At 43.9% G+C, this 20,511-nt stretch overlaps 1 protein-coding gene and 1 pseudogene across 1 annotated transcript; one reads left to right on the top strand and one right to left on the bottom strand.

Annotated features, from left to right (window-relative positions):
- Positions 1 to 1,492: 1,492 nt before the first annotated feature.
- On the bottom strand, positions 1,493 to 18,237 carry LOC111971469 (fructose-bisphosphate aldolase A-like). The gene is given in 9 exon segments (XM_023998255.2): positions 1,493 to 1,876; positions 3,820 to 4,019; positions 4,379 to 4,553; positions 5,085 to 5,168; positions 5,561 to 5,628; positions 5,631 to 5,720; positions 5,958 to 6,221; positions 10,826 to 10,944; positions 18,148 to 18,237. Coding segments are annotated over 8 exon segments (1,089 nt in total). The 5' UTR covers positions 10,938 to 10,944; positions 18,148 to 18,237; the 3' UTR covers positions 1,493 to 1,780.
- Positions 14,395 to 16,165, top strand: LOC111971257 (zinc finger BED domain-containing protein 4-like; annotated as a pseudogene).
- Positions 18,238 to 20,511: the final 2,274 nt, after the last annotated feature.

Here is a 20,511-nt window from a genome sequence, read left to right as displayed (position 1 = left end):
CTGTCCCCCTCTCTCGGTCACTCTCTCATGCTCTCCAGGACCGTTGCTAGCAGAGGGCACTCTCAGCAGCTGAGAGTGCCCCTCATTAAGTAGTGTGCTTGCCTGGAAGCGTATCCTGTTCTCACCTCCGACATGTGTGCTGCGTTCTGGGAGGGTGGAAAGGACACCTGTCAGGTACTGCATCACTTTAAGGAAAACACACAGTCTTACTTGTGGTTTATCTTGTCCACTTTTCAGGGGGACTCTGGTGGGCCTTTGGTATGTCTCTCTGCTGGTCCGTTTGTCCAGGTGGGAATCACGAGTTTCAGGAAAAGCTGCGGTGGAGAAATCATCCCTGGAGTCTACACCCGGGTAGCCCGCTACATGGTTTTCATCCAGGAGATTATTAACTCCGACACCAGGCTTCTGCTGAGGCCTAGATCAACCTGAATGTTTATAATAGGGCAGTAGTCCATTCCTCTTTTTATATTCTTCTTTATCTCAGCTGAACCAAAATCTCTGTGACTTGTGACTTTTGTTTAAAGGAATAGTTCACCCAAATTCACAAATACAAATTGACATTACAAATTGACAATGGTTTCCTTACCCTGTACGCAGTGTATGGACAAGGTATGACAGCAAGCCATGCTTAGTTTTTGTTTACCTTGTGTAGCTCAAAGAAGTTACTGAGTCATGATATCGGGACTATTGACTTGTTGAACTATTGACTATTGACTATTGAATTTACAGTGCCAGGTAAACAAAATCAACACATGATCGCTGTCATACCGTGTTCATAGACTGATTACAGGGTAAGGAAACCAATATGTAATTTTGGAATTTAGGTGAACTAACCCTTTAAATCATGCATCGATGTCCTTTTAAAGGCCGCATATTGGTACTGATTGTGAGTGTGACTTCTTGACTGTGACTATTCATACTGCAATAATTATTTAGTCAACTCTGAAAGAATCAACCTGTGTGTGAGTCTGTTGTTTTAACTGCTGTCAGTGTGAGGCTGATATTTTGTGACTGTTCAAATGTGTCATTCATCGCCGGTCAGTTGGCATCTACAATATTACTGTATTCCTTAGACGAATGTGCATCGTTCTTTTTCATGTTTTTATAGCTACAGCATGACATGCTGTGAATCCCCAAGCATTTTCTGACCCTGCTGTCACATATAATGGTAGTTACACCCCCACCTAGCAGTCTCTTTAGAGCAGGCAGTCTGCCCGAACCCAAAACAGAATATCACAAAAGTGCATTTAGTGAATATGATTCTTTATTTCTATTTCCAGTGTATAGAATATCAAACATTAATAATATACTCTAAAATGTCTTCCTCTAGTGTTTTTTTCAGTCGAGAGAAGAAGGCACATGTACTTAGGAATCATCAAGATGACAACACTGAATCAGGAGGGATAGTCTGAGGGGAGGAGCATGTAAGCAGAGGGGGGGTGGGGACAAAGAGCTGGAACTCTCAAGATCAGCAGTGAATGGGGAATGACTAGGGGCAGAGGATCACAGATTCTTCTCTCCGGGGAGGTGTTTGAGTGCTAAAATAAATAAAAAAGTGACAAAACACACTTAACTTTCCTGCACTACACGATAACATAACAGTGACATCACAAGCCCAAAGCAACACAAAAAAAGTGGAAGAGGGAAAGAGTTTTGGGAAGAATAGAGTAACAGGAATAGGCCCACGAAGGGGGCGGGGTCGGGACAGAACTGTATCAGCTGAGTGGATAGTGTGGGGAAGTGTGGGTGTGGTTTGATATTGAAAGGGTTGGGTCCATACTTAATAGGCGTGGTTGGCCACATAGAGGGATTCTCCACCGGCGGTGCCCTTGTCTCCAGAGGAAACATACTTGCCCTGACAGGCCTTGCTGTTGTTCTGTAAACGAGAGAGATAGAGAAGGAGAGAGAGAAAGAAAGAGTGAGAGAGGGTATGGGAGAGAGAGAAGAAAGTAAGATGGAGAAAGAGATGGTGTGAGAGAGAAAGCGGAAGAAAGAGATAAAAGGCAACGATTAGTACAGACCCTCTGTCTCCCCACACATGGAGCCTTAGCTCCACTTCCTCTTGCTATCTCATTGTTATAGGACCATTAGGTACACACCACATGGCCTTACTTTATTAGGTTTATATGGTGTATGTAGTACTGTCTAGGACCTTTCACCTTATCCTAAAGACTGTAGTCCAGGGCTATTCAACTAGCCTGTCCATGTGACGGCAGAGTTTGCAAAAACAAATGACCACCAGATTTATAGGCTACAAACCATCATGATATCATTCTGTCAGGTAGGCCTACTTTGGAGTCAACATTTAATTGGGAAGGTTTTTGGGAAAAGCTATAAAAATGACTGTTTTGGCCTTCTAACTGGCTACACAACACACGGGCGCACACAAACAGGCGTTACAAACAGGCGTTACTTCTTCAGAAAGTCGCAGGAAATACAAATCAGTGATGCATTCTTTTTATGAATTATGAAAAACGAGTTTAAATTGAACTACTCTACCGCTGTTGTTCACCTGTAAGCTGGGACAACCAGTTGTTTGAGCTGCATGCTCTTGCTGCCCGACAGATGACATTCTGCTCAATTTGAACACTGAGTGTAGGGAAATGGAGCATTTTGTTTGGGCTCAAATCAGATGAGAAAATAACACATTTCTTTTGAAAAGCAGTAATTTTTTCAATCATGTCATTAACTGTTTTATCCCTCCCCTGTAGTACCAAATTAAGTCCATTCAAGTGATTGCAGATCACTCAAAAAACAAACCTTTGCTACGAACCCCCTATCAAGCATTTTTGCTAGATTTGTGTTGGCTTTCTTGTGGCGGCAATCGCGGAAAAAAGAAACTATCTCCTCCCTAAGCTCACATACTCTCTTGAGAGCATTACCCTTGCTTAGCCACCTAACATCATTATGTAAAAGTAGATCATGATTACAAAACAAGCGATGTTCGTGCGGTGGCACTGCCAGATGTTTGCAGCTGCGATTGGCTGATGTTAGCAGCTCTGATTGGCTATATGTTGGGGGATATGAATTGACAGCACTTAATGGGCGGGACTACAGGAAAACAGATTCTCCTACTGGAGGATATTGACAGAGGGCTCATTTTGGCACTAAACGTCATATATTCTTTTGGATGTTTTAAATTAATGTTCAGAATTTATCAAAGGGGTGGCCTGAGATGGTCTAGCGGTTATGGCCACATATATACTGTGTTGGCGTGGATCCAAATCCGGCCCACGCCCTTGTGGCACAAACCTCTTTACAATCTTTCCTGTCTTTCTCTCACTGTCTCTAACCCCTTAAAAAAACATTAAAATAATTGATCAAAGGCTCATTATAAAAGTATAAACTGGCTGCTAGTTGAATAGCCCTGCTGTAGTTTGTTATCACATAGGTTCGCAATAATTATAAGAAGCTTGTGACGCAATGCCCGTGTATTTCAGTTTGTATTCACTGCTACTGTTGAACTGTTGAACTATGCACAATGTATCATCAGGCTTACTATATAAATGCCTTCACCTGACTCTGAGAATGTTGACAGCTGTGCTGTATTAGGGTCACTTGATAGATTAGTAATATCTTTGGGGAGTTATCATGGTTAAAAGTGAATCTAGGAACACTTTGATAGCCTGGTGCAATGGAACAAATGTAATAACTCCGAAAGTGCAAACCCCGGGCACTCACGGCAGGCAGGCTCAATGAAACGCTCAATCAAAGTATTTGAAAGAAAACAAATACTACTATTTGAAACCAGGTCTCAATGCCACCCATCGTATCTCCCTCCCTCCCTCCCTCATGTTCTTCTCTCTGTGTGGGTCATACCAGGGCTCTCTTGATGAACTCCTCCTGGCAGGCCTTGCCATTCTCTGGCTTGCCTCCCCAGGCCTTGAGGGCAGAGGCCTGCAGGGCGCGGCCGTAGGAGAAGGTGATGGCCCAGGGCCGGTGAAGGGGACACTGGTTCATGGCATTCAGGTTGATGGAGGCCTCCTCCTCAGACTGGCCGCCAGACAGGAAGGTGATGCCTGGGGAAGGACGGAGGCAGGGAGACAGGGAGAGGAAGGGTAAGATAAGAGAGGGGGAGTGGTTGTGTGTGTGTGTGTGTGTGTGTGGAAAGTGGATTGAGTGAGTGTGTGTGTGCGTGCGTGTGTAAAGGACGTCATGCTGCTTGCTTAGCGAGTACCAGTTCCTCCCGATTCGGCACATACCTGGCTCGAAACCGGGACTTCTGCTACACAAACACACGTGAGCGTCCTCCCTCAAGCATCTCTACGGGTTGCGCCACTCAAAAGCTAGCTGAGGAGTAAGTTTAACACATCTCCATGTGCTACACGTGCGTGCATGCATGTGTGTGTCCATATTTCTATACATTTCTCCTTCTCACCAGGCACAGCCGGGGGCACGGTGCGGCGCAGGGCGGTGACAGTTGCCATGGCTATCTCCTGGTTGCTGTACTTTTGGGAGCAGGAGTGTCCTGGGGTGACCATGTTGGGCTTCAGCAGGGTGCCCTCCAGGTACACATGGTGGTCAGACAAAGCCTTATACACTGCAGCCAGAACCTGCGGGGGAGGAGGGGGAGAGAGAAAGAGAAAGTGAAAGAGGGAAAGACAGGGGACAGAGAGCATGAGAGAGAGAGAGTGAGAGAGACAAGGGGACAGAGAGAAAAAGAGACAAAGAAAGGAAATAGAAGAAATAGGGATGAGACAGACAGAAATAGTTAGAGATGTTGAAATTGATTGATTGAATGACTGGTTGAACTAATGAGTGTTCCTATCCTACCTAGACTAAGTACGCTCTATTCCAACACCCACACTAGCACACTAAAGTTGCGTTTACACAGACAGCCCAATTCTGATCTTTTTTTCACTAATTGGTCTTTTGACCAATCAGATCAGATCTGAACAAGATCTAATGTGAAAAGATCTGATGTGATTGGTCAAAAGACCAATTTGTGGGATAAAGATCCGAATTGGGCTGCCTTTGTAAACACAGCCTACTTAGAAGGAAGCAGACATGCATTTTAAGTGGCATGCTAGAATAGCCATTGGAAGGTAGCCATTGTTTTTCTGTTAGTCGGAGCGATCCCTCACCTTCTCAGTGACATACTGGCAGCGCTTCAGGTCATGGTCTCCGTCTGGCAGGATCTCGGGCTCCACGATGGGCACGATGCCATGCTAGGGAAGGGCACAGAAGCATGGCAACCAGCGTCATGACTACAGAACAGACAATAAAACTTTATTGGCCGGGGTGCCTGTGCACGGCATATCAATGGCACCGGATTTGGCTACTTGGCACTCGAGCTAATATGGCTCAAATAAATACAACTCCTTGATAAGTAATTATAGTGGTGATATTGTTTTTTGAAGCAGAGATGTGAAACATTTATAATAAAAATAAAAAAATTGTGGAGATTGAGTGGGGAATGGCCAAGTGTGTGCCAACTAATTTTATGTGTGCCAATATGTTCACACGTGTTCAATGTATGTTTCTTTCTCTTTATGTGTGTGTGTGTGTGTGTGTGTGTGTGTGTGTGTGTGTGTGTGTGTGTGTGTGTGTGTTGTCTCACCATCTGGCAGATACTGGCGTAGCGGGCCAGCACATTGGCATTCTCCTTGATGGCCAGCTCTGAGGGGTGGTATCAGTGATCTTCAGCACAAAACGCCACTTAGCAAAGTCAGCTCCGTCCTTTTTGTACTGGGCACACCGCTCGTACAGCCCATCCAGACCTGAGGGAGAGAGACAGAGAGACATACAGAGAGAGCGAGACAGACAGGCAGAGAGAGAGAGAGGAGGGAAAGAGAGGGGATGGATATGTGTAACATTATAAAATAAACATGACTCGACACTTTGTTCCAGTTTCACTCTTCAAACAATCCCCTGAATAAAATCTGCATTCGTAGCAAAGTTGAGCTCAATACTAGAGGTCAAAGGTTACTTAGCCCCAGCCCACTGTTGTCTCTCACCCTGAGTGGTGGTCTCTCCGTTGGTCCCGGCCAGGGGGACGACACCTTTGTCCACCTTGATGCCCACCACCATGTCCCTCTCCTTGATGAGCTGGGGGAACAGCTTGCCGTCGTCTGTCTTCTGGTACAGGGTCTCATGGAAGAAGATGACTCCGCCGATGCATGGCTCTACACGGTCGGCCGTGAAGAGGAGCTGGCGGTAAAGACGGCGGTTCTCCTCAGTGTTCTCAGCGTTGATGCTTTGGAAGCGCTTGGCCACGCTGCCTACAGGTGGGTTGGAATGGGGTTAAATATTAATATATATAAATGTAAAATATTTATATATTCAGATCCCTTCCATTTTCCCACATTTTGTTACGTTACAGCCTTCTTCTAAAATAGATATATATTTTTAAAATCATCATCAAACTACACACAATACTCCACAATGACAAAGCAAAAACAGGTTTTAGAAATACCTTATTTACATAAATAGACCCTTTGCTATGAGACTCGAAATTGAGCTCAGGTGCATCCAGTTTCCATTGATCATCCTTGAGATGTTTGGAGTCCACCGGTGGTAAATTCAATTGATTGAAAATTATTTGGAAAGGCACGCAATCTTGGTTTCATCAGACCAGAGAATCTTGTATCTCATAGTTTGAGAATCCTTTAGGTGCATTTTGGCAAACTCTAAGCGTGCTGTTATGTGCCTTATATTGAGGAGTGGCTTCCGTCTGGCCACTCTATCATAAAGGCCTGATTGGTGGAGTGCTGCAGAGATGGTTGTCCTTCTGGAAGGTTCTCCCATCTCCACAGAGGAACTCTGGAGCTCTGTTAGAGTGACCATCGGGTATTTGGTCATCTCCCTGACCAAGGCCCTTCTCCACCGATTGCTCAGTTTGGCCGGGCGGCCAGCTCTAGGAAGAGTCTTGGTGGTTCCAAACTTCTTGATGATGGAGGCCACTGTGTTCTTGGGGATCTTCAATGCTGCAGACATTTTTTGGTACCCTTCCCCAGATCTGTGCCGCGACACAGTTCTGTCTCGGAGCTCTACGGACAATTCCTTCGATATCATGGCCTGGTACTGGGCCGTACGCACTACCCTCTGTAGTGCCTTACGGTCAGATGCCGAGCAGTTACAATACTAGGCGGTGATGCAACCGGTCAGGATGTTCTCGATGGTGCAGCTGTAGAACTTTTTGAGGATCTGGGGACCCATGCCAAATCTTTTCAGTCTCCTGAGGGGGAAAAGGTGTTGTCGTGCCCTCTTCACAACTGTTTTGGTGTGTTTGGACCATGATAGCTTGTTGGTGATGTGGACACCAAGGAACTTGAAACTCTCGACCCGCTCCACTACAGCCCCGTCGATGTTAATGGGGGCCTGTTCGGCCCGCCTTTTCCTGTAGTCCACGATCAGCTCTTTTAACTGGAGGGTACTGGAGGGGACTAAGCACACACCCCTGAGGGCCCTCAGTGTTGAGGATCAGCATAGCAGACATGTTGTTGCCTACCCTTACCACCTGTGGCCGGCCCGTCAGGAAGTCAGGATCAGTTGCAGAGGAGGTGTTTAGTCACAGGGTTCCTGAGATTGCGTCATCTGTGGATCTGTTGGGGGCGGTATGCGAATTTGAGTGGGTCTAGGGTATCCGGGAGGATGTTGTTGATGTGAGGCATGACCAGCCTTTCAAAGCACTTCATGGCTACCGATGTGAGTGCTACGGGCGGTAATCATTTTAGGCAAGTTACCTTCGCTTCCTTGGGCACAGGACTATGGTGGTCTGCTTGAAACATGTCAGTGGGCAAAAAAGTATTTAGTCAGCCACCAATTGTGCAAGTTTTCCCACTGAAAAAGATGAGAGGCCTGTAAATTTCATCATAGGTACACTTCAACTATGACAGACAAAATGAGGAAAAAAAATACAGAAAATCACATTGTAGGATTTTTTATGAATTTATTTGCAAATTATGGTGGAAAATAAGTATTTGGTCAATAACAAAAGTTTATCTCAATACTTTTGTTATATACCCTTTGTTGGCAATGACAGAGGTCAAACATTTTCTGTAAGTCTTCACAAGGCTTTCACACACTGTTGCTGGTATTTTGGCCCATTCCTCCATGCAGATCTCCTCTAGAGCAGTGATGTTTTGGGGCTGTTGCTGGGCAACACGGACTTTCAACTCCCTCAAAGATTTTCTATGGGGTTGAGATCTGGAGACTGGCTAGGCCACTTCAGGACCTTGAAATGCTTCTTACGAAGCCACTCCTTGTTGCCCGGGCGGTGTGTTTGGGATCATTGTCATGCTGAAAGACCCAGCCACGTTTCATCTTCAATGCCCTTGCTGATGGAAGGAGGTTTTCACTCAAAATCTCACGATACATGGCCCCATTCATTCTTTCCTTTACACGGATCAGCCGTCCTGGTCCTTTGCAGAAAAACAGCCCCAAAGCATGATGTTTCCACCCCATGCTTCACAGTAGGTATGGTGTTCTTTGGATGCAACTCAGCATTCTTTGTCCTCCAAACACAACGAGTTGAGTTTTTTACAGAAAGTTCTATTTTGGTTTCATCTGACCATATGACATTCTCCCAATCTTCTTCTGGATCATCCAAATGCTCTCTAGCAATCTTCAGACGGGCCTGGACATGTACTGGCTTAAGCAGGGGGACACGTCTGGCATGCAGGATTTGAGTCCCTGGCGGCGTAGTGTGTTACTGATGGTAGGCTTTGTTACTTAGGTCCCAGCACTCTGCAGGTCATTCACTAGGTCCCCCCGTGTGGTTCTGGGATTTTTGCTCACCGTTCTTGTGATCATTTTGACCCCACGGGGTGAGATCTTGCGTGGAGCCCCAGATCGAGGGAGATTATCAGTGGTCTTGTATGTCTTCCATTTCCTAATAATTGCTCCCACAGTTGATTTCTTCAAACCAAGCTGCTTACCTATTGCAGATTCAGTCTTCCCAGCCTGGTGCAGGTCTACAATTTTGTTTCTGGTGTCCTTTGACAGCTCTTTGGTCTTGGCCATAGTGGAGTTTGGAGTGTGACTGTTTGAGGTTGTGGACAGGTGTCTTTTATACTGATAACAAGTTCAAACAGGTGCCATTAACACAGGTAACGAGTGGAGGACAGAGGAGCCTCTTAAAGAAGAAGTTACAGGTCTGTGAGATACAGAAATCTTGCTTGTTTGTAGGTGACCAAATACTTATTTTCCACCATAATTTGCAAATAAATCCATTAAAAATCCTACAATGTCATTTTCTGGATTTTTTTTCTCATTTTGTCTGTCATAGTTGAAGTGTACCTATGATGAAAATTACAGGCCTCTCTCATCTTTTTAAGTGGGAGAACTTGCACAATTGGTGGCTGACTAAATACTTTTTTGCCCCACTGTAGGTATTACAGATTCGGTCAGGGAGAGGTTGAAAATGTCGTGAAGACACTTGCCAGTTGGTCCGTGCATGTCTTTGAGTCCACGTCCTGGTAATCTGTCTTGCCCCGCGGCTTTATGAATGTTGACCTGTTTAAAGGTCTTGCTCACATCAGCTACCGAGAGCGGTATCACACAGTCGTCCATAACAGCTGATGCTCTCATGCATGCTTCAGTGTTGCTTGCCTCTTAGCGAGCATAAAACAACATTTAGCTCATCTGGTAGGCTCGCGTCAATGGACAGCTCGCGGCTGGGTTTCCCTTTGTAGTCCGTAATAGTTTTCAAGCCCTGCCACATCCGACGAGCGTCAGAGCCGGTGTAGTAGGATTCAATCTTAATCCTGTAGACGCTTTGCTTGTTTTATTGTTCGTCTGAGGGCATAGATGGGATTTCTTATAAGCATCCGGATTAGTGTCCCGCTCCTTGAAAGCGGCAGCACTTATTGATGAAGCCGATGACCGAGGTATACTCCTCAATGCCATTTGATGAATCCCGGAACATATTCCTGTCTGTGCTAGCAAAACAGTCATGTAGCGTAGCATCTGCATCATCTGACCACTTCCATATTGAGCGAGTCACTCGTACTTCCTGCTTTAGATTTTCCAAATGGAGGGCGGGAGAGAGTTTTGTATGCATCTCTGTGTGTGGAGTAAAGGTGGTCTAGTTTTCCCCCCTCTGGTTGTACATGTGACATGCTGGTAGAAATGAGGTAAAATGGATTTGCCTGCGTTAAAGTCCCCGGCCACTAGGAGTGCCGCTTCTGGACGAGCATTTTCTTGTTTGCTTATGGCCTTATACAGCTGGTTGATTGCGGTCTTAGTGCCAGTATCGGTTTGTGGTGGTAAATAGACGGCTGTGAATAATATAGATGAGAACCCTCTTGGTAGATAGTGTGGTCTACAGCTTATCATAAGGTACTCTACCTCAGGCAAGCAATACTTCGGGTCTTCTTTAATATTAGACAGAGCGCACCAGCTGTTATTGACAAATAGACACACACCCCGCCCCTCGTTTTACCAGACGTAGCTTCTCTGTCCTGCTGGTGCATGAAAAATCCCGCCAGCTCTATATTATCCGTGTCGCCGTTCAGCCACGACTCGGTGAAACATAAGATATTACAGTTTTTAATGTGTTGTTGGTAGTATAATCTTGATCGTAGGTCATCCATTTTATTTTCCAATGATTGCACGTTGGCCAATAGAACGGATGGCAGTGTGAGTTTACTCACTCGCCTACGAATTCTCAGAAGGCAGCCCGACCTGCGCTCCCTTTTTGTCCGTCTTTTCTTCACGCAAATTTGGGCCCATTCCCGAGACAGCAGTATATCCTTCGCGTTGGACTCTTCCAGTCCGAGTTGAGTAATCGCTGTTCTGATGTCCATATCTTTGATATGCCATGTATGAGTGTGTTTAGCGGGTGATCTGATCCGTGTGTGTGAACTCATCGGCAGTCCCCTACCTGTGGACTCATCGGCAGCAAGGATTCCTTTGCCGGGAGCGACGATCTTCTGAGCAATATCACTGAGCTCCTTCTTCTGCTCAGTAGAGAGGAATGGGAATGAGTGAGGCATTGTGTTTCTGAGAGAGAGAGAGAGCGAGAGAGTGCAAAAGCGAGAGGGGAGGTGGGATTGAGGGGGGGTGAAGGAGAGAGGGGGATGTGAGGCATTGTGTTTCTGAGAGAGAGAGAGAGCGAGAGAGTGCAAAAGCGAGAGGGGAGGTGGGATTGAGGGGGGGTGAAGGAGAGAGGGGGATGAATGAGGGAGACATGGAGGGAGAGAAATCATTGTTATAAATCATTCTGTTGAAAGGATTATAGATTCAGTGTTTGTAGCATGGATGGTTTATCGCCACTGACTCAATCAACTGTCATAGCAGCATCATAAGGTATAGGCCTGGGCCTATGCTACTAAATTACCTATGTGTATTATGTTAAATAAATAGATTAACATTGGTAATCATAACCATACTGACATTGTTGACAGCCCTCGCTAGCTTAGTGTCTATTCCAAGCGGTTATCATGTAGCATGGCAGCCACTAGTGCGCTTTATAGATCTCCACTATCTTCTGAGCTTGACGTGCATAGCCGGTGATTAACATGCGGAGCCAGAGGGGTGTCCGGACACCCCTGACATCTGATTGGCCACCCCGGGTGCCACGCCAAAATTTCATTCGCTACTGGCAGTTTGATGCTGATTGACATCTCATTTCACCTCTTGTTGAAAGAAGCATTTATTTAGACTTTTTCAAATGAGGAAGAGAGAATATTAACGTTGGTTGCGATATACAGAAGAATAAGAAGAACATACAGAAGAAGAAGAGAGAATATTTCCACAGCTCCATAATCTTTTTTCGCGATTGGCCAAAGCATCATATTTGAAGTAAGTTTTAAAATTGTTTCCTGAACAACTTTTACGAAAGTTGAGTCGCTGTGTAAGTTAACGTTAGACCTTTGGCTCCATTAACAGACAGTTAATCAGATAAGAGAGATCGGTTCCCAATTTAGCCAAACATTACGTTTACATCTGTGCTAGTAATACACGCATATACAGTGCAGTGTCATAAGTTACAGTATACGAATGTTTAGCTAATGTGGGGTAACTAGTAGGCCACAGCTGTCAGTGTTCAGCAAGTTAACATTCAGCTATTTGAAATCTATTAACTCAGATTTTCATACTTGAACTCAAAATGAACAATTGTTATTATAAATCTGTTAACGTTAGTTAAAAGATCCCCACAATTTGCAGATAGTCTGTTTGCTATCGTAAAGGTGTACGAAATTATAGCTAGCTAAGTTACTTACTGCAGAGTAGGGTTAGCCATGATCTGACTAGTAACTTAGGCGGGTAGTTGATTTTAAGGTACAGTTATGATAATGGGGATTTGTAATTAAGATTGAGATTGGACTAAAATGTGGGTAATTGGATGCTTAGATGTAGACTGTCTTATTTTTTTGCATAAGGTCAATTAAACATGAAAAGAAAGAGAGAGATATCAGACTTATTTTTAAAGAAGCACAAACAGGCAGATCAGGTGCAAACAGACCCCAGCCCTTGCATCACCACTGGACCCCAGAGCAACTCCCTACCTGAGGCTAGTCAGAGTCAGTGTGGTCAGACTTCACAAGGACCCAGTCTACCACCACCAGGTCAGAGCATCTACCAGGCAGTCAGTCACATGCCCAGTTCAGAATTTAAGTTTAGCTTCAGCTTGTAATAGATGATTTTGTCAGATTAAGCCTCACTTTAAAATGTTGGTTGTTGATTCATGTGTGTTCTTATTTTGATGGCTGTGGCATTTTTATTTTGATTATACACTAATGGTTCTTGTGTTATTTTAATGTATTAGATGTATCAACTAGAGGTCGACCGATTAATCGGCATGGCCGATTTCAAGTTTTCATAACAATCGGTAGTCAGCATTTTTGGGCGCCGATTATGGCCGATTACATTGCATTCCACGAGGAAACTGCGTGGCAAGCTGACCACCTGTTACGCGACTGCAGCAAGGAGCCAAGGTAAGTTTCTAGCTAGCATTAAATGTATCTTAGAAAAAACAATCAATCTTCACATAATCACTAGTTAACTACACATGGTTGATGATATTACTAGGTTAACTAGTTAATCAATGCGATGCCTGTTCATTTATCATCGAATCACAGCCTACTTCGCCAAACAGGTGATGATTTAACAAAAGCACAATCATTGCACGAATGTACCTAACCATAAACATCAATGCCTTTCTTAAAATCAATACACAGAAGTATATATTATTTTTTTTAAACCTGCATATTTAGTTAAAATAAATTAATGTTAGCATGCAATATTAACTAAGGAAATGGTGTCACATCTCTTGCGTTCATTGCACGCAGAGTCAGGGTATATGCAACAGTTTGGGCCGCCTGGCTCGTTGCGAACTAATTTTCCAGAATTTTACATAATTATGACATAACATTGAAGGTTGTGCAATGTAACAGCAATATTTAGATAAAATACGTAACGGTTCCGTATTTCACTGAAAGAATAAACGGCCTAAGGCTCGTATTTCTGTGTGTTTATTATATTATAATTAAGTCTATGATTTGATATTTGATAGAGCAGTCTGACTGAGCGGTGGTAGGCAGCAGCAGGCTTGTAAGCATTCATTCAAACAGCACTTTACTGTGTTTGCCAGCTGCTCTTCGCAATGTTTGAAGCACAGCGCTGTTTATGACTTCAAGCCTATCAACTCCCGAGATTAGGCTGGCAATACTATAGCGCCTATAAGAACATCCAATTGTCAAAGGTATATGAAATACAAATGGTACAGAGAGAAATAGTCGACGCGTCATAATTCCTATAATAACGTGCGGCTGAACTTGAAAAGGGTTCCTTCGTTATTTTACCGTTTATGTCTTCCATAGAGAATGTCTTGATCTAKTTCAAATAAGGTCTGTGTTTCGAGCAGGCTTAAACTGCCTCGGCGTTTTGATACTCGTGTAAATCTCACTAGGATAAGGTAACGTTTGTCAACATATTTTCATAAATCCACTCTACAAAAAAAATGATCTTCGCTTATATTTAGCCTGTATTGATCAGAGTTACCTTGCCCTATGGATATCTACACAGCTATCAGTTAAAGCTTACACGCAACACAGACCTTATTTGAAGTGGATAAATAAAAACATCCTATGGAATAAATGAATGAAGGAACCGCTTTTCAGATTTTACTGGAAGGTGTCATGGGGATTATGACTCACACTTTGGTAGTCAATTTGTACCATGCCCATTATTAAAATAGGATTTCCTGTATATAGAAATGACAGTATTTGTTTTCAACATTCATCACAGGTAATTTATACTCCATTTTTATTATTCAAACAGTTGTGAGTATTTGTGTCTCCTAAGCAGACTCTTCAGTATCCCTGTCACTTCAGAGAGCTGTGTGTGGGTGTGTGTGTGTGTGTGTGTGTGTGTGTGTGTGTGTGTGTGTGTGTGTGTACGATTATATACATTTTACAGATGGCAGAGAAAAGCAACGCACCAGTGTGAGACTATTACATTGAATTGGCACCAGGGAAAGCAAGGTGTCTTATTTGTGATAAAGATGTAAGCATGGGGTCAGCAACGGCAAAATCAAAAAATACCACCAACTTGTGGAATCACCTTAAGAACACCCATCCAAAAGCCCATAAGGAAGCAATGATGAAAAAAGCAAACGCAAATTCTTCACAAGGAAAAAGTGATACAGACAGTTCACAGACATCGCAGGCTACAATCATACAACTTTTTAATAAACAAGCATAAAATGGCAGGACAAAGACCCAAGGGCCAAGAAGATGGATAAAACAATTATTGAGATGATTGCCACTGACAACCCAGCCATTCACAGTGGTGTCTGACATTGGTTTTCAGCGGCTGATTATTCTTGCTGAACCCCGGTACAGGATCAAAGATGAAAAATTATTTTGCACAAAAAATGATAGATAAAACACATGAAAGAGTTGTGATGAAAGTGAATAATCTGGTGGCACCAATGAACGTGCCACACATGGCATTCACAACTGACTGCTGGTCAGGCACTACAGAGTCCCTGATGAGCCTTACTGGACATTTCATTGACAATGCCTGGACAAGAAAGCAGGTTGTGCTGAATGTCAAGACTATGACTGGATCACACACAGGAAACTACATCAGAGAGATGTTTCTGACCATGTTGGAATACTGGGAATTCCACACAGAACGTGTAGTGCTGGTCCTCAGGGACAGTGGGGCAAACATGGTGAGAGGTATGAGACTGGCAGAGCGTCCAGACTTCAGCTGAAGTGCACACACCTTCAGCTTGTAATCAATGATGGCCTATCCAGTCCGAGAGCTGTGCTAGACATTATTGCCATGTTGGAGAGCTGTGCAACTCACTTTGACCACTCTGTACTGGCCAAACAGAGGCTGAGGGCCATTCAGGAAGAGCTTGGCCTTCCCAAACACAGCATCATGCAAGCAGTTCAAACTCGCTGGAACTCAACACTACACATGTTGCAGAGGATGTTTGAACAGAGGTGTGCACTGAATGTGTATGCAGGTGAATACGGACACATCAGCAGTTTGTCTGCTGCACAGTGGGACATTGTCTCTAACCTAATTGAGACTCAAGAACCTGTGGAGGAGGTGACACTGGAGATGAGCCACTCCAACTCTACAGCCGCATGCATCATCCCCAGTGTGTCGGTGCTGAAGCTGATGCTGCAGCAGGAGGGTTCTTCTCCTCAAGGCATCAAAACTTTACGGGAGACCATGTTGGACAGTCTGACAAGGAGGTTCTCCAAGGCCGAGGAGACAAAGTGCCTGGTGCTGGCAATTGTCCTGGATCCACGTGACAAAAGCTATGCATTCACCTCAGGGACAGCAATAGAGAAAGTAAAAGAGTGGCTGAAGGAGGAGTCCGACATACTAAGGAAACCAAATCCCAGAGCCACAGCAGATGGGACGAGTGAAGAGGAGGACCCAGATCCAGGTGCAAAAAGGTCCGGGTAGATCAGCCACCCAGTCTGGTGGACAGCCTCTATAATAGAATCCTTGGAAGCCAAGAGGGCAGGGCTGAAGTCCAGTGTAGTTTTGAAATTGAGTTGGAACGTTACCTCACAGAGCCTGTCATTGACAGAAAGAGCAGCTTGCCTTTGGAGTGGTTGAAGCAGAATGAGGACAGACTTCAAACACTCGCTCCACTGGCAAAGAAGTTTCTCTGTCCCCCACCTTCTTCGGTCCCAAGCGAGAGAGTGTTCAGTAAGGTGGGAATAATTTATGATAAGCGGAGGAGCAGACTGACAGGGGACCATACAGACAAGCTCTGCTTTCTGCACTACAACCTAAAACTTCTTTACTGGGAATATTGAAGACCCATGAAAGCTGGTGGTTCCTTTTAACATATGTTCTCATGTTCTGAGCAAGGAATTTAAACGTTAGCTTTTTTTTTTACATGGCACATATTGCACTTTTACTTTCTTCTCCAACACAGTTTTTTTGCATTATTTAAACCAAATCGAACATGTTTCATTATTTATTTGAGACAAAATTGTTTTTATTTATGTATTATATTAAGTTAAAATAAAAGTGTTCATTGTTCATTCAGTATTACTGTAATTATCATTACTACAAATACATATATATAAAAATCGGCCGATTAATCGGTATCTGCTTTTTTTTGGGTAGTCCAATAATCGGTATCGGTATCGGCATTGAAAAATCATAATCGTCGATCTCTAGCATCAAGGGATGACACAGAGACCTCTGGCTCTGAGCAAGACAGTGAGCCAGAGCTGCCAGGAGATGTCATTGTGCCCCTCCCAACTGCATCAAGCACCAGATATGCTGTTCCAAAAGGATCCAATGGTAGGCCAGGCCTATACTTTAAACTACACATTTTAGCTAGCAGCTGTTAGTATCGAATCTTGTGGATCCCTTAATTATACATTTCCATAGAGATATGACACATTATTTAACGTGTATTTCAGACATTTCAAGATCCAGAGAAGAGGGTTCTCTTTATTTTCTGAAAACCTGTTGGATGTTCAGACCCAGATTGTATATTCATAAAAACAGAGTGACCCCAAGTCTCTCCAGTATGTGAGTACAGTGTATGTGTGTGTGTGTGTGTGTGTGTGTGTGTGTGTGTGTGTGTGTGTGTGTGAGAGAGAAATAAATTGAGCTGCAGTTCCGAGGTAGAGACACCGACTATTCATTGTAAGTTAAAGAATTCTAGTGAAGTAACCTTTTTGGAGCACACTATCTGCCACATTGAAGAACTCCGGGTTAAGTGAATTATCACTTCTACCTCTAATCAGCAATCATAGGATTCATTCATGCTCCTTAGATGCCAGGTTAGGGTTACACACACATTTTCTGTCATGGTCTATGGACCCCCTGAAGTAGCCTTGGCCACCCCCTGGCCAGCCCATGTATAAAGCCACTTCTGGTAATACACTCCCCCGTCGACCGGTTTTTACATGGCTGAAAAGGCTTCAATTTCATCCTTGACTAAATTTAATGGCGAGAAGGCGAAAAAAGGGTGAAATAGGCCTACTACGAACTTGTCGCCGAGGGACACGAGTGTATTACCTACCCCAGACGATAGAGTAGATATAACCCATTAGCAGCTGCCCAGGCTAGTTATCACGATGAGACTCCAATATAACCTTGGTCTGCCTATGTGCGCCATCGGAGGAGACCGTATGATTTCTCAAACAAAAGCATCTCAAATATGCTGGTGAGCATTTCAACCGTTAAAAACGACATGACACTCGTTTGAAATCTCATTATACATCCAAATCTTCCCTTATAGCCAGTGTGTTGCGCTCTAGATTTTTCACATGCCGTGCGTACGTGAGGGATTCGCTTTTGGCATCCGTTGATGTAGGCGTATACACGATGTTCTGATCGTCTTTTGGGGAGCGCTTGTGTGATCTTTCTGGATTTATTTGCGCGCTATGAACAGTTTACATAATATGCGCGTTATTACATGCCCTGTGAATTCTGGCAAGCGTTACTTCCGCGTCTGTCCCTGCCATTGCATCCATATGACCTTGTAATACATTGGGAGTTGCCGATAGGAAGTCACACGTAAGTGTAATACTTAAACAACTACAGACATAAAATACGACATCATTCATACATCATATTTATACATAGGTAAGTATGTATGTATTACCTATTCAGCTTGAGGCTTATAAATACAAGAATACAGTAATATCTGCTGAAAATGATATCATCTATCATAACTAAGGATTAGTTGATGGGAAAAAAACTTACTAGTTTATCTGCGCGATAGATAATAGAGCAAAAGCTGTACGGGTCTGAGGAGGAAGCGATGCGTTCTGCTGCAATATCAGGCAATGAAGGAGGATGTCTAGTATTGTTAAACCTCAAGTGACAGAGGAAGGCCAGTGACGAAAAAGAGACTGTCCAATCAAAATGCACTATGAAAGATTGACATATCATTCTATCCATAGTCCGGAGAAAACGCTTTTTTCTGTGACAGTGGTTGGCTCACTTCATTTTGAGTACCAGAAGAGAAAGAAGGCGTGTTTTGGGAATAACAGGGTGGAAGAGTTTGTGATAATGTACGTGACGGATCTCACGTACCTGATGTATGCTCTATACGTGCCCCTTATATACAGTCACAGCAGAAAGGCATTGCAGTGGTGCCGCAGTGAGTCACAGACTGCACCATAGATGCAGAATTATCCTCAATCTAGACCTACTATGAATGAATAAACCTATTCAATTGAAACCTCAGGGACGTTATCAACATCAACTGTTGCTGCAGATTTGGCTTGAGACTGTTCATGACGATGATAGTTTACAAGGCATAAGAATAAACCTTGGTCATAATAATCAATTAAATTGAATTACTAGAACTACTATATACAATACATACAATATGATTATGACAAGATGTACAGAAGACTACTGGCAGCAAAGCTATTCAAAATACGCCCTATTATAGATTTACTGTAGCCAGTTCTAAACTCTCTGAATGCTCAGTGTTGCGTCATCATCGTCACCATTCATTACTTAATTGTCTCCCTCTTTCGAATTTCGTTTCTAACTCTGCTCTCCTTCGCTTCCTTCACCCATCCCTCCCTCCATGTTACTGGTGTGGAACATGATGTGCTGGTTTGGTTTGGCCATGTTGATGTTCAGCCTTACATGCTCACCAGACCAGACACGTCACGTGCGCGAGCGTCGCAAAATAAATTTAGAAATCTATGTTATTCAATTATTGCACCCACACTGCTTGCGCGCGCCAATGAGCGTCTGCAATGCCAAGGGCTAAAATAGAAGTCTGTCACGACTTCCGCCGAAGTCGGCTCCTCTCCTTGTTCGGGCGGCGTTCGGCTGTCGACGTCACCGGCTTTCTAGCCATCGCTGCTCCATTTTTCATTGTTCCATTTGTTTTGTCTTGTTCCCTGCACACCTGGTTTACATTCCCAATCACACTGCATGCATTTATTCCTCTGTTCCCCCCATGTCTTTGTGTGAAATTGTTTTTTGTTACGTGTTTCGTGTGTACGCGCCAGGCTGGGTTTTTCCCAGTTATTTCTATGGTTTTCCAACAAAGGATGTTTATTGTAAAACATTTGATCATTTTTGTGACTGTTTCGCATCTTGCACTTTTACCTTTGGCTGGAGGTTTTGTCGCAGTGGCGTCTGTCTGTTTTATTGCCTCTGCCTAAATAAAGTGTGCGCCTGTTCACAACTCTCTGCTCTCCTGCACCTGACTTCTCCACCAGTAGCGCACATTCCTATTCCTATTTCTGATGCAGATCGCGCTGCAAGTCCTGCCTCTCCCATCTCCTCATTGGTTTATAGAGCAGGTACCCATGATTGAAAGACGAAATGTTTTGCCGGTCGTCGTGGTAATACTATGAAAGTGTAGATGCCAATCACCATAAGTTCAAAGATGAAAAAGCCTGGAAGGAGGAGAAACGATTCAGTTGGCCGTTTTATGTGTGGATTAATTGTGGAGGACCTTGTGCATTTCAGGTAAAATAACAACTCAATGTTTATATCCCAGGACAAATTAGCTAGCAACAGCAAGCTAGCTAAATAGGACAAATTAGCTAGCAAGTGCAAGCTAACTAGCTAAATTGCCATACATGTTTAATGCTTTTCGACCTGTCCCCAAATTAATGTCATTGGTTCAGAATTTTCTTTGATATTTTAACCTGCGTGTCGTGATGGCGTTTGGTGTAGGGGGACAAAATACATTTATGCACGATAGCGCACGCGCGCAGCCGGTTTGGGTTCCGTATTAGCCTCCATTGGTGCAACGACTTGGAACACAGCGAAGGGTTCACATTCAGCACCATCATTTCACATTGGAACAACGTTTCCTAAAAATTTCAGAAACTGCATTGGTAATATTGAATTCAGTCTGTGTGTGATGTGACCTTCCTCTGGCACAGTCAGACCACCATGTTACATAATACACCCTGGCTCACTGTGCAACCCAGGGGACCACAGACTGACTGATTCTGGTTCCACAAGGGACACACTCTTTTCAAGGCATTTCGATGAAGTTATTTTTGTAGCAGGTTAGGAGAGCATTTTCGCTAACCCTAACTCTTTACCTTACCTTAACCTCAGTCTCCTAATCTTATTCGTTAATTC

Source organism: Salvelinus sp. IW2-2015, linkage group LG13, assembly GCF_002910315.2.
Source record: "Salvelinus sp. IW2-2015 linkage group LG13, ASM291031v2, whole genome shotgun sequence".
Lineage (NCBI taxonomy): Eukaryota > Metazoa > Chordata > Actinopteri > Salmoniformes > Salmonidae > Salvelinus > Salvelinus sp. IW2-2015.
This window is presented reverse-complemented; position numbering and strand designations above follow the sequence as displayed.